General features: G+C 57.1%; 5 protein-coding genes across 9 annotated transcripts; 2 read left to right on the top strand and 3 right to left on the bottom strand.

Moving 5' to 3' along the window:
* Window positions 1-907: 907 nt before the first annotated feature.
* On the bottom strand, window positions 908-6995 carry acot9.1 (acyl-CoA thioesterase 9, tandem duplicate 1). 2 transcript variants are annotated; one of them, XM_053858752.1, is made up of 16 exons: window positions 6859-6995; window positions 5314-5387; window positions 5174-5200; window positions 3672-3717; window positions 3433-3603; window positions 3326-3363; window positions 3172-3255; window positions 2989-3092; window positions 2694-2767; window positions 2557-2624; window positions 2380-2491; window positions 2232-2322; window positions 2079-2164; window positions 1848-1935; window positions 1611-1761; window positions 908-1354 (listed from the first exon to the last, which is right to left on the bottom strand). In XM_053858752.1, exons 1-16 carry the CDS (start codon window positions 6870-6872, stop codon window positions 1299-1301), a joined length of 1284 nt encoding a protein of 427 aa, XP_053714727.1. In that variant the 5' UTR covers window positions 6873-6995; the 3' UTR covers window positions 908-1298. The 2 variants fall into 2 exon arrangements, with proteins under 2 accessions (XP_053714727.1, XP_053714728.1); XM_053858753.1 differs by lacking the exon at window positions 5174-5200.
* LOC128755388 (diamine acetyltransferase 1-like) lies at window positions 6515-9939 on the top strand. Of its 4 annotated transcripts, XM_053858775.1 has the most exons (7): window positions 7375-7579; window positions 7677-8638; window positions 8982-9033; window positions 9098-9178; window positions 9393-9491; window positions 9554-9594; window positions 9672-9939. In XM_053858775.1, the coding sequence occupies exons 2-7, from the start codon at window positions 8576-8578 to the stop codon at window positions 9846-9848; spliced, it is 513 nt and encodes a 170-aa protein (XP_053714750.1). In that variant the 5' UTR covers window positions 7375-7579; window positions 7677-8575; the 3' UTR covers window positions 9849-9939. The 4 variants fall into 4 exon arrangements, with proteins under 4 accessions (XP_053714752.1, XP_053714751.1, XP_053714750.1 ...); XM_053858777.1 differs by having other exon boundaries at window positions 6515-8807; XM_053858776.1 differs by having other exon boundaries at window positions 6515-8899.
* A 148-nt stretch (window positions 9940-10087) lies between these two features.
* LOC128755383 (MICOS complex subunit MIC26-like) lies at window positions 10088-11901 on the bottom strand. Its single transcript, XM_053858767.1, has 9 exons — window positions 11740-11901; window positions 11336-11440; window positions 11142-11264; window positions 11046-11078; window positions 10929-10983; window positions 10750-10845; window positions 10554-10645; window positions 10404-10493; window positions 10088-10343 (listed from the first exon to the last, which is right to left on the bottom strand). The coding sequence occupies exons 1-9, from the start codon at window positions 11755-11757 to the stop codon at window positions 10320-10322; spliced, it is 636 nt and encodes a 211-aa protein (XP_053714742.1). The 5' UTR covers window positions 11758-11901; the 3' UTR covers window positions 10088-10319.
* Window positions 11902-12243: 342 nt separating this feature from the next.
* On the bottom strand, window positions 12244-16194 carry klhl15 (kelch-like family member 15). The gene is made up of 10 exons (XM_053858731.1): window positions 15966-16194; window positions 15464-15545; window positions 15293-15384; window positions 14930-15068; window positions 14666-14854; window positions 14366-14590; window positions 14139-14300; window positions 13874-14083; window positions 13334-13524; window positions 12244-13276 (listed from the first exon to the last, which is right to left on the bottom strand). The coding sequence occupies exons 3-10, from the start codon at window positions 15310-15312 to the stop codon at window positions 12535-12537; spliced, it is 1878 nt and encodes a 625-aa protein (XP_053714706.1). The 5' UTR covers window positions 15313-15384; window positions 15464-15545; window positions 15966-16194; the 3' UTR covers window positions 12244-12534.
* A 1407-nt stretch (window positions 16195-17601) lies between these two features.
* Window positions 17602-22896, top strand: eif2s3 (eukaryotic translation initiation factor 2, subunit 3 gamma). Its single transcript, XM_053858749.1, has 12 exons — window positions 17602-17877; window positions 18448-18511; window positions 18631-18758; window positions 20347-20468; window positions 20532-20626; window positions 20694-20852; window positions 21170-21304; window positions 21757-21851; window positions 21912-22056; window positions 22137-22306; window positions 22372-22544; window positions 22618-22896. Exons 1-12 carry the CDS (start codon window positions 17809-17811, stop codon window positions 22679-22681), a joined length of 1419 nt encoding a protein of 472 aa, XP_053714724.1. The 5' UTR covers window positions 17602-17808; the 3' UTR covers window positions 22682-22896.
* Window positions 22897-23643: the final 747 nt, after the last annotated feature.

The following is a 23643-nucleotide window of genomic DNA, read 5'->3' as shown; positions in this document are numbered from 1 at the left end:
AGGGCTGGCCAGCTCGCTCGGTGTGACCGACCGACTTCAATGAGCACATCGCTGGCAGCTGATCGATGATTATTAGACTGGCAACTCAAAACTGAAATTACTCGTAAAAAAAATGAAAAAATATATAATGCCACAATAATTGCACTGTTAAATTAATAGAAATTATTCATTCAAGTGACATAATCATTTAACAGTTCATTGAACAGTTTACATTTGATTGAAAATAATATCAAATTTGGGAGCTCAATGTTATGTTTTATCTTCTCTAGTACATTTGTCATCAAGGCTCTTTTGTCACTGCAGTGTATGATTTAAAAGCTCGACTTTAAATGGCGAACGACTGAGGAATCCTTACATGAACTAATGCAGGCTACAGTGAGGTTATTTCAGCGATACACAGACTATTGCTTTTGGATTATTTGCATGATCTCTCGCTTGACCTGCATGTCGCCTGCCTGCAGCGTGGAGTGGCGTCTACCTCGTCGTGGCAGCCGCACCTGAGGCGGGCGCTGAACCCTCCTCCTCAGCCACGTGCGCAGTGCTGAACTGCCTGGTTGCGCCTTCAGTGTTTCACCAGGTTTGTTGTGTCGCCACAAGGCAAGGTTGACACACAGCTTCTTGGCTGTTTGTGGCGCTGAAGCAGCTCCACACACGGCTCCGGCCCACAGTCGGCCACTCCGCGCCAGTCACAGTCCAGACCTGATCGCTCTCATTGCTGCGGCGTGTTGGAAGGAAAGTCGTTCCCACCAATCGCGTGTCCACACAGGATGGCAATAGTGGAGTTACTTTTTGTCGCGTTCCTGTTCAGGATATACATGACCTCAAGTGACTTAAGTATCAAAAGTATCGGCGTTATGGATCTTTCCGGATCGCTCCACACATCCCTGTTTGAAACAGTTCCACTCAATAGGAGGCGCCAGGACGTGTTTTATTGCATCGGTGAGGAGCGACAGTCACCAGTGAGGTTCAGGTTCACAGCGTTTGTGCAGAACGCTTCAAACGCGCGACGGGTCCTTCGTGCACATCCTGTGGGCCAGTGACCGGCCTCTGGCCCCGTTCCATCTCTATTCACACACATTTCTGTCAGAACATCAGAGTGAAAAAACCGCACCAGAGGCATGACATCACGTCAGCAGGAGTCGCTGGCAGCCACCACGCTCATGTGACCAGGCAGGCGCTGGACGTGTAACAGACAGGAGTGGCCCTCAGGGGACGGAGACTAAAAAACAAGTTCATGTGGAGAGCAGGACGTGCGCGGGGGGGGTGGGGGGGTCAGAGGTCACCAAGCTCAACTGAGGTCAGTGCTCCACTGTCTGGTTGAAGTGTCGTTTTCCATCCAGGTACAACATGGACTCTGCATCACACAAACATACAAGACCATCAGGAAACACACACACCTCTGTCCTTGTGAGGACCTCTCCTGGCCATGTCCCTTTCCCCAGCCGCTCCTAAACACAGGGCTCACCTCAACCAGGACCAAAGTGGAACCCAGTTCTTCAGAGGTGTTCGCCCTCAAAACTCTATGTGGACCGGCCAAAATGTCCTCATAAGATCAGCGTCTTGTCAAGACTGGTCCACACAAGACTATGAATGCATGTACACATACACACCTCCGTAGGTTTGTGGCACGATGTTGGGGACGTCGCGGTCGGACATGAAGGTGAAGTGGAAGACGTTGGTGGTGTTGTGTTGGTGGGTCAGAGGGTCGAACACCTCGCTGTGAACTCGGACCTGGATGTGTTTGCCTTGAGTGTAACACACCTGCACACACACACACACAAGCACAGGCAGCCGTGAGGGACGTGGAGACAGTAGGACACAGCCTGCAGGTGTGTGTGACCTCTGACCTGCGAGGAGAGCAGCAGCAGAGAGCCGATCTCCACGGGCTTCTGGAACAAGATGTCGTCCACTGCCACCAGGCTGGGACGACAGCCGCTACACACGCACGCACGCACGCACACACACACGTTTGTGAGCACGCGCGCACACACACACGCTCTCACGCGCACACACACGCTCGCACACACACACGCTCTCACGCGCACACACACGCTCTCACACACACCCCCCCGACTGACCCGAAGGCGCAGGCGTTGGCCCAGCCCAGCTCGTAGGCCTTCCTCATGAGGAACCCTCCAAAGATCCTGTTGAAGATGTTCCTCTCCTGAAAGCCATGCGGTGGACTGGTCAGCGTCAGGACCACGGCAGCCTGCGTGGCCGCAGGTCCTCACCTGAGGGTGGCAGATCTCCAGACCCTTGAGCTTGGCGTCCTCCATCCACACAGAGTTGGGGGGTAAAATCCTGCTGCGGAAGCTGACGGTCCTGGAGACACGGACGGCGGTCATGTGAGGGCACTCCGGCAGGGGTCAGAGGTCATACTTGGGGTCCAGCGTGTTGAGGAACAGGCTGTGGACGATCTTCCTCTCCTGGTCAGTCGGGGCGACCTTGAGCAGCGACGCTGTGCTGAGCTCCACACGGCGAGATTTGTTCTCTGGAACAGAAGAGGAAGACCAGGGTCAGAGAGATACAGGGAGAGAGAGAGCGCTGGAGCCAGACCTTGACCCTCCTGCAGCAGCTTCTGCTCCTCTGGACCTTCAGGCTGCAGCGGGTTGACGAAAGCGGCTCTGCAGGGGTCAGCAGAGGTCAAGGGGTCAGCATGCGCTCAGTCTTCAGTGAGTGGTGGCCACACCTACCTCTTGTTCTCAGGGTCTCGGGCCACCATGACGAATGTGGCGTCCAGAACCGGAGAGTAGGAGCCATCGCGGTACTGAGGGCACCAGACACTCATCAGTGTGTGTGTGTGTGTGTGTCCCTGGTTTAGCTATACTTGTGGGGACCACATCTGGGAAAAACACTTCCGCTGGTTCTAACAACTGAATGTGAGGCTTGAAACGTCCTGCTTCAGGTCAGAGGCTGGGGGAAGGGTTTTGGCAATGAGGGGTCCCCTCAAGGCTCGGGGCATGCGCGTGTGTGTGTGTGTGTGTGTACCTGGGACATGTGCATCTTGGCTTCAATGGAGGTCTTCCCCACCCAGGTCACATGGCCAGTGAACTTGATGTCACAGTCAGGATAGATGACCTGCTGCCTCATGTCTGACAGGAGACACGTGGTCACATGATCAGCAGCAGGAAGCCAGCCAGCCAGCGCGTGCGTGCGTGCGGCAGCTCTCACCGATCTTGTCCACCAGGGCGGTGACGATGGACAGAGGAGACCGTTTCAGAGCCGGGTTGAAGGTGTGCGAGTAGGAGATGAGGACTGAGGACGGGAGAGGAAGGTCAGTCGCGCATTCCCAGGTGACCTTTGACCCCGTGAGGACCAGTCTCACCCGCCAAGCTGTCCAGGTCCTCCAGGATCCTGCCGAACCTGCATGGAAGGAGTCAGGCGGTGGGTCAGCGGTGGTCTGGTGACCGGCGGCATCGGCGCGGCACTTACCGGACGGTGTTGTGGAAGGTCAGGTACTTCTCCCGCAGCTGCGGCTCCGAGCCCAGAGGCAGGTGCACCTCCAGGAAGCTGTCCCTCATGCGCTTGGCTGGCAACACGCTCTGGGACTGGGCCAGCATGGTGGACAGGGAGACGCGCTCGGCTAGTGCCTGCTGGTGGTCGCTGTGGAGAAGACATGGCAGGTCAGGGTCCAGTTGCAGAGCCCCTCACCGGCCCCAGGATCCTCGTACCTCCAGTTGGTGGAAGCTCCCACGATTTCTCGGAGTCGGTTTCTCACTGGAACACACAGGTGGAGCGGTCAGAGCGCGTGTTTGGGGCGAGAGGTCCCCACAGGTTTCACACCGTCTCACCCAACCAGGGTTCTCAGGTACTCCCTGTGGGACTGACTATGGCTGCCCTGTCTTGGGTCATGTGACTCCCTCACTGACATGTTGGTCTCAGGGCGCTTTCACACGACGGGTTCTGTCTCAAGACAAAGCTCTTTTGGCTCTGAGGTCCGAGACGTGAACACAAGCCACTCGGGATTTGGCTGCAGACCTGATCCCCGCTGGAGACCTGCGCTCTGACTCGGGGAACTCTCCGCGGGGGGTGAGCTTCTGGCCTCAGGCGACTGGGCGTTAGACGCTGGAAACAAGGTGTCCAGCGTGACTCCACACCAACATGATAGGTGCCGGGCAGTCAAGGGTCTGATGGCTGTCTGGGCGCACGACATGCTTCAGAACCAACTTCTCCGACTCCCACAACACTGAGGTGAGCAGCTTCAGCTGCAGGAGACTGGTGCTGGGGAACAGGAGCACAGTGCTCCGGGACTGGAGGTGTGTGCTGGGGTTTGATAGCTCAGGTGTTTTCTCCTTTATTAGGCTGATCAACACCTGATGTTACTGACAGACAGAGTTGCTTCAGTGGATCACGCTGCGCTCTACAGTCACTGTTCTCACTGCTGTGATCTGCAGCTGTCACTGCATGAGGAGGACAGTGAGGAGGAAAGAGTGACTGAAGACCACCAGACCATTCATGGATCATCTCTGACGTCTGGATCTGGACTGAAACCTTCTCCATCCTCAGTCATCTCTCTCACTGTGCTCGAGGTGTGGTGAGAGCAGCGTGGACTAGTTTTGGCTGTGAGACGCCACATTCTGTTCCAGCCGTGGCTCAGCTCCATCATCCGTTCAGTTCTGAGGTGACCACGACTCATAATGTGTGACAGAGAAATAAGGAGGTCAAGGCCATGGTGGTAAACAGGTTGTCGCACGGCTGACGACAACGGCCTTGAGACCTGCTTCATCGTGGGTCACAAACCAGCTATTGTGCGCAGAGCGCTACCTGAGACAGAACCGGTAGTGTGACAGGGCCCTGAGAGTCTGTACTGGGCCCACAGCGCCCCCCTGTGGTGTGACGGAACCATCAGCAGGAGGTCGCACATCAGCGTAAAGCGAAACGTGGCCGGTGAGACGGTGTGAGCGAGTGAGCTGGAGGAGATCAGGAGGCAGAGCAAACGTTCAACCATGACACTGGAGAAGAAAAGAACCTTCACAATGAAGAGCAAGACTGAGAGGAAGAAACATGAGGATGACGTCACAAGCATCAGCAGCTGAGTCCAGAGAACATGCTGCCACCTAGAGGAGAGCAGGAGCAGCCTCAGTGAGGACCAGGGTGTGTGTGAGGGGGTGATGCTACAAGAGAGACGCTACAAGACAAGGTGAGGTGAGGTGAGGACCGGTCGTGTACACACCGTTGGACACGTGTAACAGCGGGTTTCCTGCAGGAGACAAACATCCACAGGTGAAGGTGACCGGAGGTGACGCCATCACCGCCCCACATTTGGCCACTCTGATCCTGCTTGTGTGTGAGGGTGTGACCCGGGGCTCCTACCTTCAGCCATGTCTGGCGCCCTCCCGCTGACACACCTGGAGCTGAGAGAGGCGGCTGACCTCAGACGCAGGAACCTGCGGGTCACACAGGAGCAGACACACGAGTCACTGACGCACGTGACCGGAGACCAACGGTGGAGAGACACTTGTCACTGCCCTATTTGCTTCTTCATCCCGTTTTGCTTCCAGGGCTCAGTTTTATGTCGTCATTTCCTGGCCGCATGCGCACATTGGAATTTCAAGACGTAATTTCCTGTCCACATGCGCACATGGGTGTCGCTGCTTGACACATAAATTAGAATAAAATTAGCAACGTCATTGCGCCACGCCTCACTACACGCTGGTATTTCATCAAGAGAAGCAGAATTTGAATTACTAAAGTACTACGCCGACGTATTAACTGTATTTTAACCTTATTTTATATATATCACTACATTTGACTTGTATTCAACAATTCGGATATTTTAACAAGATTTTGTTTTGTTTGATGAATCGTCCAAAGGAAACTTTTGTGATGGTCACCTTGTTTATTTGTTCATCTTATAGCCTGTTAGTCCTTCTTCTTGTTTATTTATTTTTCTCTATCGACACCTAGTGGACATTTTACAAACATCACTGATTGTCACAGATTTCAGATAAAATAATTGGATCTTTCTGTGCAATTTGCACGCCGTTTTCTATCTTGCCTACGAGGTCTCAGTGGTTAATTTGGTTTATTGCAACCAAATAAACAACAGGACAAACGTCTTTTTCATTGAATCACAACTTTTCTGAGGATTACATTTTATTAACAAAATGTGAAAACACACCAACATTATTTATAAATGACTAAACTTATTTTATATACAAAACATCGTAGGCAAGATAGAAAACTGCGTGCAAATTGCACAGCAAGATCCAATTATTTTATCTGAAATCTTGTTAAAATATCCGAATTGTTGAATACGGGTCAAATGTGATATATATAAAATAAGGTTAAAATACAGTTAATGCGTCGGCGTAGTACTTTAGTAATTCAAATTCTGCTTCTCTTGATGAAATACGAGTGTGTAGTGAGGCGTGGCGCAATGACGTTGCTAATTTTATTCTAATTTATGTGTCAAGCAGCTACACCCATGTGCGCATGTGGACAGGAATTTACGTCTTGAAATTCCAATGTGCGCATGCGGAAAGGAAATGACGTCATAAAACGGAGCCCTGGAAGCAAAACGGGATGAAGAAGCAAATAGGGCAGTGACAACACTTCCACACATGGGCTTTTGTTTCGTGCTGTCGCCGGTCACGTGGGTCGACCTTCCGTTTCCACAATGGCGGTATCAGTCAGTCGGACCCGGGACCGAGGGAGGACGCAGAGGTCTCGTCAGCAGGAATTCTCTGTCAATCTCTGCCAACCCTTCCGTGAGCCACACCCTCCCGCCGAGTCAACAGCGAACCCACACCCACAGCCACAGCCTGGGCTCGGAACCGCACTCGGGCTGGAGCCGGAGCTCGCCTCTCACGCATCCGACCAGCCACAGTCAAAGTGGGCTCCGCGAAAGACCCTCACCTCGGGGAGAACATGGTGCAGGGGCGTGGGGGGTTCGGTGCTCCGTCTGAAGTCGGGTTGGTTCCGAGGATCGCAGAGAACTCACTTTCCCCTCCGCAGCGGAGCAGCGGCAGCACGAGCTTCCGCGTTCATGGGCGACCACGCCCCCCGCCCGGTGACGTGACTCGCTGCTGCCGCCGGCAGCGCCGCCCCGTCAGAAGTCAGTGCGTGTGTGTACCTGGTGTAGCTTTGCTTGCGAGGACCCCACAAGGTCTGGTCCAGAGGATCAGCTTTATTGCCAAGTAAGTGTTAACATAGAGGGAAGTTGTTTCGGCCCGACGGTGTCTCAAGAAGGAAACAGAAGAATATACAGTACATTTACAGAGAAACACTCACAATAATAATGAGCAATAAAAACACTGTGCAGACTGGAAGTGCAAAAAGCAGGAAAGGGCTGAGGTGTTTTGAGTAGTCAAGCGTTCAAGATGGTGATGGCTGAGGGGAGGAAACTCTTTGTGTGTCTGGGGCTCTGTAGCACCTGCCGGGGGGGGGATCCTGGATGATGTTCTCGGCCCGCTTCCTGTCCTGTTGTGTGGCTGCTGCCAACCGCACGGTGATGGGAGTGGACAGGAACGACTGGATGATGGCTGTGTGGAACTGACACAACAGCCCTTGAGACAGCCCCTGTCTCTTCAGTTGACGCAGGAAGTCCATCCTCTGCTGGGCCTTCTTCAAGATGCAGGTGAGATTGTGGAGCCTAGGAACTTGAAGGAGTTCACGGCCGGATGAGAGGCAGACTGTGTGTGTGTGTGTGTGTGTGTGTGTGTGTGTGTTTTCAGTCACTCGGAGTGACTGACAGATGAGCTCAGAGACACCAGGGCGGTCCACGGCGACGGCGGACGGGTCAGAACAAGCCGCGTCCAGAACTGGACCGGACCACTGAGGCCCACAGACATGAGACCGAACGGCGCCAGGGCTCGGCACCAGCAGGATGAGGATCCACGCCTCTGCTCTCCATCTGACTGAGCAGCACACGGTCGCCAGTGAGAAGGGACCTGTCACCAGGTGAACATGTATGACTCATTGAAATGAGTTTGCTTCCAACAGCTTCAGTCGAACCGGACTCAAAACCAACACAAATCAAGCTTTCCTACGCCTCAGCGTCTCTACCGTAAACATGGAAATAAACGCGCAGGTTTGTGCCGGCGCAGAACCGAAAGTGGAACAAAGCGTTCATGCACGCCTCTTACGACCGCCCGGGACGGTAGAGAACCTCTGCCGTTTGGGCTCCGGGGACGCAAGACGACGACGCCCGCCGCGGGAGCGCGCACGGCACCTGGCTCGCGCCTGAAACCTGAGCCGTGTCGGCCCCAGGACCGCCAGGTGCGCCACTTCTCGACAACAGCCGGAAGAAAAACATCCACGTCACGTGAGCTCACTGGCGGCTGTAATTGGACACCGCGCCGCCGCCGCTCGCCTCTGATTGGTCAGCACCCGGAGACCGCAGGGAGGCGGCGCCACTGCGCTATATAAACGGATGTCAACAAAGAGGCGACAGACGAGCGGCGGAGACGCGGCCCGGCTGAACTTTACTGGATGTGCGTGTGTGTTCGAACAGGTCCGGACCCGAGGCTGACTGAGGCGGGAAAGCCACTCTGAAGCGAATGAAGAAGCATCTCATCTTTCACTTCACGTACAGAGGTCTTCTCACCAAAGGAAAGAAGAGTAAAAGAAGAAAATGGACTATCAGTTGCGCAAAGCGGAACCAAAGGACGTGTCGCATATATTACGACTGGTGAAGGTAGGCTGAACCCGGGCTGGCCGGTGACGTCACAGACGGTGGCCATCGAACGTGACCTGATTACTGGTTGCGTAACGTCTTGACATAAACAACTAGTCGCAGCGTCTCGAGGTACTTCCGGTTTGTGGGTCGAGCTGGAGTCGTCGAAGATCGTCTGAGAACCTCCAGGGTAGAACAAACGCACTTGGTGTCGCGCGGACTGCAGACCACGGTCAGACCCGGGACACCTGGGGTTCCGGGTCTGAGGGGGGTGACGTCACTGTGTGTAGTCCCGGGTTCTGAAAAACGGTTGTTTACAGCCAGATCGGTGTGTGTGAACTCCAGCGCCTCCTTGTGGTTGCAGGAACTTGCCAAGTACGAGCAGATGGAGGAGCAGGTGACGCTGACGGAGAAAGGTGAGGCCCGGGACCGGACCAGAACCAGAACCAGAACCTGCCCTGACCTTGTCCTCTGTTGCAGAGCTCCTGGAGGACGGGTTCGGCGACACACCCTTCTACCACTGCGTCATCGCGGAGGTCCGGGGAGACACCAGCGCCGACGGTAACCCATGACCCGTCATGTGACCTCAAAGATGATGTGAAAGTGCACACGCCAGAATATCCAGTTAGGTTTGAGGATGTGTGCGGCCGCGGTGTTGGTACCCGCAAGGGGGGGGGGCGACGGGAAGCGCCTCGCTCCACCAGCGCCTGCGCCCCGGGCAGGCTGTGAGGACCGCTGCTGCCGTGCTGAAGGTCACGCTGCGTTTGTGCTCCAGATCCCGTCGTGGGCTTCGCCATGTACTACTTCACGTACGACCCTTGGGTGGGCAAGCAGCTGTACCTGGAGGACTTCTTCGTGATGGCCGAGTACCGAGGTGAGTGGCGACTCCGCCGCCCGAGTTGCCGCCGCTGACGCCGCCGCGGTTGTCCTCGACAGGTCTGGGCATCGGCTCCGGGATCCTGCGGCATCTGAGCGACGTGAGTCCTGACAAAGCGCTCTTGCTTGAAGCCTGTGCGGCGGCATGTTGACTCTGGCTCCCCCTGCTGTCATCCAGCTGGCTATGAAGACGCGCTGCACCGGAATGATGTTCGTGGTGGCGGAGAACAACGAGCCTTCGCTGCAGTTCTACAAGCGTCGCGGCGCCGAGGACCTGTCGCAGGAGGAGGGCTGGAGGCTCTTCCGCTTCAACAAGGACAGCCTGGTCAAGATGGCCACGCCCCCCGAGGAGTGACGCCACGCCCCCCTGTGGACAGAGTCGGTAACGGGCATTTGAACAGTCGCGCGAGCCTCTTCTGTAGTGTTGACATTAAAGCTGGTTCACACACCTCACGCTGACTCGTCCTTCACCCTGGAGGGGCGGGGGGGGGGGGGGGGGGTTGTTTTTGTCGGGGGGTCAAGTGTGAGACGGTTCACGAAGATAAGTCTGGGGTCACTTGAGTTCCAGAGGGTGAAGGGTCCAGCTCTTTGATGTCGACATGTAGGTCAGGGGTCAGTGGGGGAGAAGCGTCGCCGGTGACCTGCTCTCTACCCCAGTGAGGAACCAGCCGCCTGGCTGAGAGGCAGAGTACACACACAGGTACGAACTCTGCTTTGGTCCCAAAGTGCAATTTTATTGCGGCTCATCTTGGAAGTCCTCAGGAGGAGCAGGCGGGTTGCTGTGGAATTGTGGCAGGAAGTCACGACGGCAGGGCGTCGGCCCGGGTCAGGCGGGTCGCTCCTTCTCCGACTGTGGACCAGCATCCGGGTCAGTCGGGTCTCGCGCGCGGCCTCAGGACGACAGTCTCACCTTCTTCTTCGCCGCCGGAGACTCCTTCCACAGCGTCTCCACGGCGACACGACCCTGCCGAGCCCGGCTCACCACGGCGTCCGCGCCGCTCTGTGGAGCAGAAGCGAGGCCTCAGTAGCCGCGACTGGTGTGGCTGGGCGGGGCACTTGCCTTCAGCACGGCAGCAGCTGGTTGAGGATAGAAGACGGAGGCGCTGAGCAGCATCAGACTCACAGGAAACAGCAGCCTCTTCACCCTGGAGCCTGGAAACACACACAGCAGACAGAGAGGACCCGCTTTGACCTGAGGAGCTGTCAATCATTGTCGCAGACGCACTCAGGTGTGACCTCAGGTGGCGCCTCTTTACCTTTGGCCAGGTAAAGTCCCAGCAGCCCAGAGAAGCCCACCACGGTCACACTGGGGTAAAGGTCAGGGGGCGGCTCACTCAGGAAGTTGTACACATCTGAAACGGCGCAGGAGTGTGACACAGGACCCCGTCCACCCGGGCGGGAGCAGGACCGCGTGGGGTCCGGCTCCGTCTCTCACCTGTGGCTGTTGCCACGGCGACGGTGGCGGGGGGCTCCACTCGTCCGTACACGTGCTGCAGCGGCGATCAGGCATCAGAACCACGGTGATGATGGCGGGACAGATCATGTGACTCACCTCCAGCTTCTCCTTCAGGAAGTGAGCGGCGACCTGAGCAACAGACGAGTCAGAGTCACGAATCCTGCTCGCTCTAGCGGGTCACATGACCCCCACCTCACACTGTCGCGTGTACGGCTCCGCCCACTTCCTGGCCGCCGCCACGTTCTGCTCCATCGCCGACCGTTCGGGCTCCACGCGCCGGGACTCCGCCTCCGGACTGGTGTACAGAGACGGGAGCTGGAGACGAGTCACATGACCTTAAGTCTCATGGGCCTGAGGTGGCCACTGACCACTGCAGCGGTGCAGACCTCGTCGATGCTGATGGTTGACCTCCTCCTCTTCTTCTCCTCCTCCGCCAGAACAGCTGAGCTCAGCAGAGACGTCACCGCCGGGGCTGCGGCGCACAGCGACACCTGGTGGCAGAGCAACAGAGTCATGACGTCGCCAGGTGATTTTCCAATATGACCCACTCCACTGGATCTTCCGCTCATATCGCGACAGTAAAACCGATCGTGGAGAACAGACGTGTCTACAGTAACCACCAGAACGTCAGCAAGTGACGCGCTGATCTGACGTGAGCCGTTAGCTGCTGCTAGCTGTTAGCGAGCATCGCCACCGAAAAGAAACAAGTACGATTGACCCATGACGACGGGACCCGTCTACGACAGCGTTACACGCTTCGCAGTGAAGCAGCAACAAAAACAGACGTTACCAGCTTTATCAACGACATTGTTGATCGCAGTCGCTTTGTACGGCGTCCGGGAGGGAATAGACATGAGTACGCATGCGCAGAACTGAACACTAAACTTGTGGGCGCGTTGACGCAAGCAGCCGCGAAATTGGCGCGTCGTTCGTAAATGACAACACCAGACGTCAGAACGTGTTTTCGTCGAGTTTCAACTGGAGCGAAGCGGCGACTTGCCCCGGTCATGACGTCATCTCCCAGACGCTGTCTGGTTCGCTCACTCGCGCAGACGTCGCAACAGATGAGCACGTGACTTACTTGCTCCAGAGCAGCGCCACAGAGCTTCCGGTGCCCGACGGGGGCGCCTTGCCTGGGACAAGCTCTAGGCACGAGGCGTCCAGGAGGCCTGGAGGGTCCGGGGGATGAATGATGAAGTGAACCTGATGCGGCGTCACTTCTGTCGTCCGAACCTGGAGCAAGCCGCCGTCGCTTCGGTCGCCGGGAGCAGAGAGGACGAGACACTGGCCCGATCAGTGGAGCCGCTTCTGGTTTTTCAAGATTTTAATTATTAACTTACTCAACAGCGCCAACGCCACATTTTGAAGACCAACCAGTCGTGACATCACCGAGACCCCGGAGACCGGAACACAAAGAGCCAGCTCTTTGTGGCGAGGGTCTGCACGCGTGGACCCGGGACGCCGGCGTGTTCCAGTGTGGGCCCCCGACATTTTCTGGACGTTTCTTAGAAAGCTAATTCTGAAAAAAGTGTCACAGCGCCCTCCCTGGCCTGCCTCAGGTTCTTCAGGCGGGTCGGTTCCGACCTCAGCTGCAGCGCCGCACGTGCTCCAGCACGTACTCGGGGAAGTGCAGGCTGCACACCTGCAGCCCATCCAGTTTGCAAGGCATCCTGGGATACTCGTCCTCCTTCCACTTGTTCTCCTCGGGGTCAAAGGTCAGGATGGAGTCACTGTAGTGGCCGTTGTAGCACAGGCCACCCAGGACCATGATCTGCCGGTCCAGCACCGCCACGCCGTGGCCGCTGCGGCCGATGGGCATGGAGGCCAGGATGGTCCACTCGTCCGTGTCGGGGTCGTAGACCTCGGTGGAGGGGCAGCCCTGCGACTCGAAGGACGCCCGCAGGATGACGCACACGCCGCCGAACACGTACAGCTTCCCGTTGTGGGAGATCATCTTGTGGAAGCAGCGCGCGTAGTTCATTTTGGACTTGTTCTCCCAGCAGCTGGCGTGCGTGCCGGGCAGCAGCGTGCCACGGCCGCCGCGTGTCCTGTGAGCATCCGACGCCCCCCCGCAGCCGGCCTCCCGCCCGGGGTCGAACACGCACACCTGCTTGGAGGTGGAGGAGGACGTGATGCCGCCGGTGATGTAGAGCTTGCCGCTCAGCACGGTGCCCTCGTGCCCGTACTTGTTGACGGGATACGGGTCCACGAACTCCCAGCGGTCCTCGGTGATGTCGTAGCGCTCAGTGGAGTAGAAGGTCTCGTCCCGCGTGCGGCCGGCCACCGCGTAGATGAACTTGCCGATGACGCCGACGGCAAACTCCGACCTGGAAGCAGAGGCAGGTCAACAAAAGGTCGCCCAGGGCGGGGGTCAGAGGTCAGACCTGGGCACCGACATGTCGGCCATGCGCAGCCAGGAGTTCTGCCGCGGGTCATAGCGGTAGACCTTGGAGGAGGCGTGGAACTCGCCGTCGGGGCCCAGCTCCTCGCCGCCCAGCAGGAAGGCAAAGTTGTTGACGATGGCGAGGCAGTCGGGTCTGAGCGGCACCTGCGGCCCCTCCAGCTCCCACCACACCTGCCACAGAGAGACAGCACCCGGCTCAGATCTGACACCGCCCACTTCTCACCCTGGGCTCAAAACGCTCGACGTCCATCTCCACGCCGAGCCGGCTCCCAGGACACGGACCCGTGAGGAACCAGGACGACTCATTCTCCTCGGGTCACACACCAGCGACCTGCAGGGTCCACTCGTGAGCGTCTTGTTAGCGAGTGGGCTAGCATGCAGGCACATGTTGGCTCCGCCCTCTCCGAGCCTCCATCCAACGCACCAAGCGCTGTCTCTTCCTCTGACAGCGGAGGGCGCTCACAAGCGAGCGCCAGTGTTGAGGGCGAGGGACTGGCGAAATCTGCGGCGCAGCTCTCACCTTGGGCCGCTGCAGCAGCAGGATCTTGCTGTTCACCATGCTGTGTCCGATCATGCCTCTGAAGACGGCGGTCTGCGGCCGGACGGAGCGGATGCGGTTGGCCCGGCTCTCCACCAGAGGCTGCTGGTTGACGTCGTGGAAGTAGCCCAGTGCCTGGTCCACCTCCGCCCGCAGCTGCCGCGAGTAGCGGTAGAACTCCGAGGTCTTCACCTGCGGCAGGAGGACGTGAAGCCACGGCTAGCCGCGGGTCTGCGGCGGCACTCACCTTCTCGAAGATGTTGGAGGGCGTCATCAGGCAGAAGCGCAGCGACTGGACCACGGCGTCGGTGTGGCGCCAGCGCCGGCGGTCGTGCCGCAGCCACGACTGCACGGCTTCGTACAGCTCGATCTCCGGGTAGCGGCTCAGCGCGTCGCTGCTCAGGTAGGCCTGCGGCGAGAGGGGGGTCACGGCGGGGTGGCGGCAGGGTTGCGGCTGGGCTCGGCCTCACTCACCTGCAGTCTCTCCAGGCTGAGGTAGGACAGGAAGTCGGGGCGGCCCATCAGCGGAACAAAGTTGTCCAGCAGGAAGCCATCCAGCTGCTCCTGCACGCCCTCCACGCCCACGCTGAAGTCCTCCAGCAGCCGCATCACCTCGGCGCAGTTCTCCAGGCAGATCTTGGCCAGCAGGAAGGAACAGCAGAACTCCACCGCCTCTGTCAGCTGCACGTACATGGCCGCCTGAGCCGGGACAGACGGGAGAGGCGGTTATGGCGGCGGGCGGCTGGGCGGGGCCGGCCCGGAGAGCAGCGCCACCTGCAGGATCTCCTGGACGGTGGGCATGCTGAGCTCCAGCGAGCCGTAGTACATGAAGCGGAGGATGTGGCCAAAGCCCGCCGCCGTCAGGCCCTTCATGTGGATCTTGTCCTGGTCCCTCTCCCGCATGTCGGCCGTGAACATGACCCGGAAGTAGTCGCTCTGCGTGGCCAGCAGCGCCTTGTGAGCCTGGAAGCAGAGGGCAGGCGCGTGAGGGTCCGACTCCCACGGTGGCGGCGGCGGGGGGCAGAGCGGGGCACGCACCTGGAAGTGATGCTCCTCGATCATCAGCGTGACGTCCAGCAGCAGGCGCTCCTCGTACAGCGCTCGGAAGCCCGCCGACACGCTCCCGTCATGCACCTGCGACAGGTACACCTCCACGTCCGCCGCCGACATAACGCACCTGGAGGGGAGGGGACGGGGTGTCAGCGCGGCAGCCTCACTCCTCCACACGCAGCCAGGACTCTTCACTTGGTTCTCATGGCTTTCTGCCAGTCAGTTCCCACGTCAGAGCCGGGAGAGTTTGGCGCCATGGGTCTGCAGACCGTCTCCTGCTGTGCTGGCACCAATCCGAGAGTCCCCTCAGACTCAGACAGACCGGACCCGCTGTTCACGACACACACTCACCTATGATTGGCCACGGGCATGTCAGAGGGGGGAGTGTGAGCCAATCAGAGGACAGAGCCCCTGCTGTCCAGTCGCTGCAGTCTTTCCTTCACCTGGACAACAACAAGAGTCATGAGTCGAAGCCAGCTGGCACCCGAGAACAGGAGCGTAGCACCTTCATCCTCATCGTACCTGGTGGAGGCGGAACGAATGCTGGCGGGGGTCGACGGCTGGGTTCTACCTGCGCATCTCCTGCGACTGTGCGTCCCTGCTCCTGATGGGAGAGAAACGTCAAACACGTGACACAAACACACGCCATCTTTGTTCAGTGGCGGCAGCAGCAGCAGGACCAGCTTCCCCCATCAGGAGCCATCTACTGACCACTGCGGGTCACGTGACGCCACCGCAACCTCTCTGCTTTCACGTTCAGTCACGCACGATCACGCTGAACGGAGCAAAACCACCAGGTCGCTGGAACCGTCCTGCAGCTCCACTCGAGACTTCACTGCGGGGTCGGACGGAAGACGAGGTGACACGGGCTTCAGCGAATGAAACTCGGGTCGGACCCGTCTCGCTGCTGACCCAAACGGGTTCAGACCCCCAGCCGAGGTTCGGCTCTGGTGGACGCGAGGAGTAGGTGGTACCTCGGCCCGAGACAGCGCTGTAGCTTAGCCGCTAACTCCGTGCCACTCACCTCGGCTCCGTGAGTCCCCCACAACCCCGCTTCGACCAGGCGGCCCCGGCGCCCTTGGACATGAAGTTGCGGGTTCAAATCCCGGTTCGAGAGCGCGGGGGGCAGCGGTGCTCTGCCATGTCCTGGCCCAGCAAGCAGACCCGCCGAGTCCGGTCCGGTTCAGATACGGAAAGCTCCTGAGCAGCGCTCGGGATCTGCGGACGCCATTTTCTGCACTGACGTCACTTCCGATCCGTGCTCCCGTCTCTCATTGGTCCGATTTTTGTGTTGATGTTTTTCTATTTTGGTGTCGGTGCGCGTCTCCTCTGTCTGTCTCTGTCTGGCGAGGTGACATCCCAGCGCTCACCTCGCGAGAGTTTCTGTACCTCTTGCTCAGAATATCAGATACTTGACTCCGTTTCCACGTCTGTTGACATCCTGCCAGATGCAGCTCGAGGAGAGTGGTGCAGTTTGCGCCTTCTGTCTGTATGTTCCACGTCCACATTCGAAACACGACTTATGTGACTTACTGAAGCAGTTCTCAGTCCCCACACCGAGCTGTGGTGCTCATTACTGGTCGGCGCATCCCTCATCTTCATCTCACACTGTTGACTGAGAGCATCCCTGATGGTTCAAAAATGCTGCGTGATAGATATGATCCTCTTCTGTCGTGTTGGTTTTGACAGACCTCTGCAAGCTTTCAAGTTCACAACAACATCAAAAGTCTGTACATGAATTACGCAATAAAATGGGTTTACGACAACAATAGCGATGATATGACACATTTCTTTCGTAAATGCAGGAAAATGACTCACATTTCTGAATATTCCCTTTGAATGAGAGTCTGTTCTATACAAATACAAAATATTTGATGACTAAAATGTCAAGAAGGTTTGAGGAAAACAGCCATTAATTTCACTTGTCAAAAAGCATGATATGCTTGAAAAGTGCGGGACTCATTCAATTTAACTTACTTGCAGCTTTGTCCACTTCTTTGACGCCGTTTCGCTGGTGGCGCAATGCTCCGACTGGACGTGCACTCAAAACTGAACTCCCATTGCTTCACTCCAGTTCACAACGAGATGTACAGGATTATACTCCTCCACGCAAGTGAGCTGATGAAGTGTAGTCGGACTCCATGCTTCTCCTGTGTTTTCTCATCACGGCAGGTCACGACTTTGAGACTGCGTGGGGTTGATTTGTTGAATGTTTGAGATCATATTTTGTGCAGGCAGTGTTCTGGAGGTCAGGACACGTGGAGAAGGGTCATAGGGCCGAAAGTCATGTTGAAAACCAACCTGATGTGAGCTGATTTCTTTGAAATTAAAATGGATTCCAAGGCAAGCCGAATAAACAAGCACACAACATAACAAAAATTGAACTCAATTGTAATACAGACTGCATAGAAAAGACACTAGTAAACGTAAACTTCATAATTCAGTCAAAATACAAATCAAGGACTACAGGCTAAAATCAACAGACATCAACATGTTCAATCATCTGCGAACATTTTGCTTTTAAATTCAAATAAACTGTAACTGTTGATTTACAGCCATGTTTGAGAGCAAATCCCCGGCTTCCGGGAGTCGACTTTTACTGACGGATGTGGAACCTGAACGAGCACGAACGGCCGAGTCGCAGGGGCGCGTGTTTATGACGTCATCGTGAGCGAGCCTGGGTTGCATCAGCCTCACTAAAAACGCCGGCAGTCATTCGTCGCGCGAAAGGACATTACAATCTGGTCCTTGAACACCAGCGGTGTGAACTCCGCTTAAAAGCGAGAAGGTTGTGGAGTGAAGCGGGGGAAGTGCGTCAGAGGTTCAGGCATCTCCGCGGACACCTCCCTCCTCCCTCTTCATTCAAGATGGCGGGTGACGAGTCTGGCACAACGCTGGGGCAGCCTCACCTCTCCAAACAGGACCTGAGTTCGCTGGTAAGAGCCTCCTTTGGCTGCTTTTACAGACCAGCGGCGTGTTTTAGGTCCGGTGCCGCCAGCAGAGGCTCGGAGGCGCGTGTGTTCCTGGTGATCGGGGCGGGCCGCACCGGCACATGAGTGCGGGCCTGGGCCAGCGAGCCTCGCTGCTGCCGCCTCACTCCCTCACACACACCGGCTCTCCTCTCACTTGCCACATGTTCGCTCGCCACCGTGCTCCCGTGGTGATCAATGCTATCGTCGGAACCCCAGAGTTCGTTGTTGCACATGAGTTCGATTCAGTTTGAGAGTGATCGGCGCTCTGCTCTCTTCGGACCGGGCTTCCCACTGGGTCCTGGGTCTGGCCACAGTCAGTATGTGTGCTCCATCAATGTGGTGTTGGCTGCAACTGCTGGCGTGATGTTGTTAGGCCTGGGGAGTGAGTGAGTGAGTGAACCCCCACCCCGCATCACAACCCTGCTCTGGCGACCCGCTCAGCTGGCGCTGATGCTCCTGGGCCCTCTGCCTCTTTGTTCCTCCTGGTCACCAGAGCACCAGCAAGCTCTTCACCTTGTTGCCCTGTGTTTTCAGGACGTGTCCACGCTGACGGCGTTGTCTCCAGAGATCATCAGCAGACAGGCCACCATCAACATCGGTGTGTGTGTGTGTGTGTGTGTGTGTGTGTGTGTGTGTGTGTGTGTGTGTGTGTGTGTGTGTGTGTGTGTGTGTGTGTGTGTGTGTGTGTGAGTTTTCTGACCAGCTGTTCCTCCTCAGGCACCATCGGTCACGTGGCCCATGGCAAGTCCACCGTGGTGAAGGCCATCTCCGGCGTGCACACTGTCCGCTTTAAGAACGAGCTGGAGAGAAACATCACAATCAAACTGGGATATGCTAATGCAAAGGTAGGGGGCGCTAGTGGCTGCCTGAAAACTCAACTCACCTGCTCTGGACTTCGGTTTTTCCCTCGCCTCAAAGGTTTGTTTTCAGCCCCAGTCTTGATGCCCATGGTTGAGTCTCTCAGGAGCCACGTGGTCCTCTGGTCACCAGTGACATGTGGGAGCAGGTTCATCCTGTCCAGATCAGAACCTCCTGAACTGTGTGGGTCATGTCAGAGGGGTTGTCAGATTTTTGGGGGGTGGCATGAGGCAAGTGTGAGACGTGAAGCTGGGAGGAGCCTAGCGAGTGAGCGGTCCCGTCAACTGAAGTGCGTGAGACCAGGCGGTGCCGAGGTGATGATGATGATGATGATGATGATGATGATGATGATGATGATGATGATGGACAGTTGTGCACTGTGAGTCTCAAACAGAAACAGGGTTTATTCAACAACTGGACGCTGCCTGTAGTTTGGTGATGTTCATGGAAGATGGTGTCTGATGAGGAAGGGCAGTAGATTCAGCCGCTGGAACTGGTGACAGAAACTAGGTTGATGGACACTCGGGATGTGCGCTAATTGATGGTCCGCCATATCCCGCCGCTCCTCTGCCTTGGTTCACATCAACACATGCAGCTCTCCTGCTGCCAAGGTGACAACACTTGGATATTGGCGGCGGTGGCGTCCTCTTCCGCGTCCCCATGAGGCTTCACTGATGGAGGACACACTCTCACAGGCAGCGCTAATGCTAGGAGCCGCCATCAGTTAGGGACCATCAACAAATTCTAAAGCCTCAAAGTCTGAGTGACATCTTCAATAAGGCCATGGAAAACAAGCATTTTAGGAGAGAGAATTGTAGAAGGTTTTACACCACACAAGACAAAGGACTGACAGTTTGGTTCATGATCTGGAGAATAGACTCTGACTCCATGATCATTTCTTCACCTGATGGTTTCTCATGTGTCTTCAGCAGCATCCAGGAACTGTGTCCAGACTGCTCCATAGTTCAAGTGTTCAGAGACATGAGACACAGCAGACAGACAGACAGACAGACAGACGGCTCCATTGAAGCCCTCAATAAAGCTGGCAGAGCAGCCTGTCAGACACCAGCGGCTTCTACCAGAGACCTGAAACATTGAGTTGCTCATCTCTGCACTGCAGAGTTCACTCTTCTATTGAGACGTCAACAGACCATGGTGTTGGAGACTAACTCCACTCCTGATCATCAAACAGAGCGACTGTAGTGTCCGACACATGGAGGAGGAGGAACATAGATTCATCCTGATCGCTGAAATGACAACATTTATCCTGATGACTTTTCTGGTCCGCGTGGCTCGTCCCTGGTGGAAACGAGGCCTGGCCTGTGTTACCTGGCCGTTACAACACCTGAGGGAGATGCAGCTGCTTGGTCCATGAGCCCGTCACTGCTGCCTCTCGTGTGAGTGGTGGAGACCAGGTCCTGCGGCTGGGGAGCGGCTCAGGTCACATGACTCCTGCTGCTGCTTGTGAGGTCTGGATGCAAAATACGGCAGATACTGTTTTTCAATCAAAAACAAGCCTCGATCACGGGCGTAAACACCTCAGATGGCGATGAGTTTCCATGGCTGTGTGTCCAGATCTACAAGCTGGAGGACCCCAGCTGCCCGCGGCCCGAGTGCTACCGCTCGTGTGGCAGCAGCACGCCGGACGAGTTCGCCACAGACCTGCCTGGGACCAAAGGCAACTTCAAGCTGGTCCGGTAAGCTCCCGCCGCCCGGCCAGGAACCGGCTGGGCACTGACCCGTCCCCCGTTGCTCCTCAGACACGTGTCCTTCGTGGACTGCCCGGGTCACGACATCCTGATGGCCACCATGCTGAACGGCGCCGCCGTCATGGATGCCGCCCTGCTGCTGATCGGTGAGAGCGCCGCGCCGCCGCCGCCGCCTCCTCCTCACCTGACCCCTGACCTCTGACCCCCCCTCAGCCGGGAACGAACCTTGCCCGCAGCCACAGACGTCAGAGCATCTGGCGGCCATCGAGATCATGAAGCTGAAGCACATCCTCATCCTGCAGAACAAGATCGACCTGGTGAAGGAGAGCCAGGCCAAGGAGCAGTACGAGCAGATCCTGGCCTTCGTGCAGGGTACGCAGGCGCCGCGCCCCCAGCGGGCGAGTGAGTGAGCGAGCGCCTCACGTGACCTGCGTTCTCTCTCTCTCTCTCTCTCTCTCTCTCTCTCTCTCTCTCTCTCTCTCTCTCTCTCTCTCTCTCTCTCTCTCTCTCTCTCTCTCTCTCTCTCTCTCTCTCTCTCTCTCTCTCTCTCTCTCTCTCTCTCTCTCTGTCTCTCCCTCTCTCTCTTCCTCTCTTTCTCTCTCTCTCTCTCTCTCCCTCTCTCTGTCTCTGTCTCTCTCCCTCTCCCTCTCTCTCTCCCCCTCTCTCTCTCTCTCTCTCTCTCTCTGTAGGCACGGTGGCTGAAGGAGCTCCCATCATCCCCATCTCTGCTCAGCTCAAGTACAACATCGAGGTGGTGTGTGAGTACATCGTCAAGAAGATCCCGGTGCCTATCAGGGACTTCACCTCGGAGCCGCGGCTCATCGGTAACCACACACACACACACACACACACACACACACACACACACACACCGGTCCATAGTCTGTCCCTGTGGGGACCTCTGCCTGTAAACACATGGCTCACCTGAACCAGACTGAGACCCAGTTAGTTTGAAGTCTTTGTCCTCAAACTGAGAAGACATGAGGGCCCCACAAGGCTAGTGTTTCTTAGTGAGGACCTCTCCCCCTGAACCTCACCGTCTCAAACACTCGGCTGAAGTGAACCTTGACTCTGAACCAGACTGGAGCCCAGTTAGAATCACCCAGCTGTGTGAACCCTCAAACTGAGGCTTGGCCAAGTCAGGAGCGGCCAAACTGGCAGCTCGATCTCCTGTTGGATACAAACTCACACCGGTCCTCACAAAGACAGAAGCACAAGAGCACGCACACGAGTTCTGTCTGCCTGGGAGCGTGTCTCACCCCCCTCCCCCCAACAGTCATCAGGTCGTTTGACGTCAACAAGCCGGGCTGCGAGGTGGACGACCTGAAAGGAGGCGTGGCTGGAGGAAGCATCCTGAAGGGCGTGCTGAAGGTCAGTTGGCGTGGTCACAGCGGCGAGGTCCGCCTGGCGCTCACCGATGCGCTTCTGCAGGTGGGTCAGGAGATCGAGGTCCGGCCCGGCATCGTGTCCAAGGACCAGGAGGGGAAGCTGATGTGCAAGCCCATCTTCTCCAAGATCGTCTCGCTCTTCGCCGAACACAACGACCTGCAGTACGCTGCCCCCGGTGGACTCATTGGTGCGTGCACGCGCTGGGCCCGGGGCGGTGCGGCGGCGCTGGTTTAACCCGTGTGTGCGTGCGTGTGTGTGAGAGAGCAGGTGTGGGCACCAAGATCGACCCCACCCTCTGCAGGGCGGACCGTATGGTGGGCCAGGTGCTGGGTGCAGTGGGGGCGCTGCCCGAGATCTTCACGGAGCTGGAGATCTCCTACTTCCTGCTGAGGAGGCTGCTGGGCGTCCGCACGGAGGGAGACAAGAAGGCCGCCAAGGTGAGCCGCCGACGCCTCCGTGGAGAGGAGCCGCTGAGCAACGCCGTGCCCCTCTGGCCCCGCAGGTCCAGAAGCTGTCCAAGAACGAGGTCCTGATGGTCAACATCGGCTCGCTGTCCACCGGCGGCCGCGTCAGTGCCGTCAAGGCCGACCTGGCCAAGATCGTGCTGACCAGCCCCGTGTGCACCGAGGTGGGCGAGAAGATCGCGCTGAGCCGACGTGTGGAGAAGCACTGGCGGTGAGCAGGCCGCGCCCACCCCCTCCTCAGCGCCCCGCCCCCCTCTCACCCGCCTCTTCTCTCCTCTCCGCAGTCTGATTGGCTGGGGCCAGATCAGGAGGGGCGTGACCATCACGCCCACCGTGGACGACGACTGAGGACCCGCCACCCACCGCCCCAACACAAGCAGGAAGTGACGTCCTCCCACTGCTGCTCCTCCCCAGTGAAGGCCAGGTCACATGACTGCCTGACGAGCAGAAGTGAGGAGACTGTCTGGACTTGAACCTTCAACCTCAGAGGTCAAACTCAAGCCTCCAAGTCGGATGAGCCAAATAAAAGCTGAACGGCAGCTTCGTCTGCTCTCTCTCTCTCTCACACACACACAGACGTCTGTGTTGCTCTGTCCTTGTGGGGACCTCTCCTGGCCCTTTCCCCAGCCTCTGAACACAGGGCTCACCTGGACCAGACTGGGACCCAGTCACAGAGTCACACGCTTGTTTGGAAGTTTGAACCCTCACATTGAGGCTGAACCTTGTGAGGTCCATTCTTTTCCAAACACACTTCATGATGGAAGTCAAGCCTGGAGTTGATGTGTCTTCCGATGCAGAAATGATCCACAGCTGTTCCTTTTGACGGGGTTTATTGAGGTCTGTCTTTGTAACCACAAAATAGTATTCCAAACAAAAAATAGCAATAGCACGGTCAACAAACTAGTCCGCTTCTCTGCCGTCCATAACACTGCCGACATCAGCAGGTGCACGTGCATGTCACGTCGCGTGCGCCGCCTGCGGCCGCTGAGAAGCGCAGAACACTGCACACCACACAGAGTGACTCCAACAGGTGCCCGCTTTGGGATAAGGTCCTCACAAGGACAGCGTTTGGTCAAGAATTTGAACCCACACGTGAGGACAGACCAGACGTGCAAGAGAGGTGGACACACACTCCTCTGTCTCGTTGTCCTTGTGAGGACCTCTCCTGGCCGTCACCCTTTCCCCGGCCTCTGAACACAGGGCTCACCTGGAGTCACACGCTTGTTTGGAAGTTTGAACCCTGAAGACCTTGTGAGGACCGGCCAAGTTGTCCGAGTCGGTCCCCTGGTGCCTCCCGCTCAGAGCTCCAG

Source organism: Synchiropus splendidus, chromosome 3 (genome assembly GCF_027744825.2).
Source record: "Synchiropus splendidus isolate RoL2022-P1 chromosome 3, RoL_Sspl_1.0, whole genome shotgun sequence".
Classification (NCBI taxonomy): domain Eukaryota; kingdom Metazoa; phylum Chordata; class Actinopteri; order Syngnathiformes; family Callionymidae; genus Synchiropus; species Synchiropus splendidus.
The sequence above is the reverse complement of the archived record's forward strand: the minus strand, read 5'-3'. Positions and strand labels throughout refer to the sequence as shown.

Bases quoted from the DNA above. Each gene is read 5' to 3' on its own strand.
- klhl15 (XM_053858731.1), bottom strand. From the start codon at position 15,312: ATGCCCGTGGCCAATCATAG. The intron at 15,069-15,292 runs GTGAGTGTGTGT...CCTCCCCTCCAG, and splicing joins ATGCCCGTGGCCAATCATAG to GTGCGTTATGTCGGCGGCGG. The intron at 13,277-13,333 runs GTCTGACCTCTG...CTCTGCTTCCAG, and splicing joins GCCGACATGTCGGTGCCCAG to GTCGGAGTTTGCCGTCGGCG.
- acot9.1 (XM_053858752.1), bottom strand. The intron at 3,604-3,671 runs GTACGAGGATCC...TCTTCTCCACAG, and splicing joins GGAGCTTCCACCAACTGGAG to CGACCACCAGCAGGCACTAG. The intron at 2,768-2,988 runs GTACACACACAC...TGGTGCCCTCAG, and splicing joins CCAAGATGCACATGTCCCAG to TACCGCGATGGCTCCTACTC.
- LOC128755388 (XM_053858775.1), top strand. From the start codon at position 8,576: ATGGACTATCAGTTGCGCAAAGCGGAACCAAAGGACGTGTCGCATATA. The intron at 9,034-9,097 runs GTGAGGCCCGGG...CCTCTGTTGCAG, and splicing joins GGTGACGCTGACGGAGAAAG to AGCTCCTGGAGGACGGGTTC. The intron at 9,595-9,671 runs GTGAGTCCTGAC...GCTGTCATCCAG, and splicing joins TCCTGCGGCATCTGAGCGAC to CTGGCTATGAAGACGCGCTG.
- eif2s3 (XM_053858749.1), top strand. From the start codon at position 17,809: ATGGCGGGTGACGAGTCTGGCACAACGCTGGGGCAGCCTCACCTCTCC. The intron at 20,469-20,531 runs GTAAGCTCCCGC...GTTGCTCCTCAG, and splicing joins GGCAACTTCAAGCTGGTCCG to ACACGTGTCCTTCGTGGACT. The intron at 22,307-22,371 runs GTGAGCCGCCGA...CTGGCCCCGCAG, and splicing joins GAGACAAGAAGGCCGCCAAG to GTCCAGAAGCTGTCCAAGAA.
- LOC128755383 (XM_053858767.1), bottom strand. The intron at 10,984-11,045 runs GTGAGTCACATG...TCGCCGCTGCAG, and splicing joins TCCTGAAGGAGAAGCTGGAG to CACGTGTACGGACGAGTGGA. The intron at 10,646-10,749 runs GTAAAGAGGCGC...GTGTGTTTCCAG, and splicing joins GGGACTTTACCTGGCCAAAG to GCTCCAGGGTGAAGAGGCTG.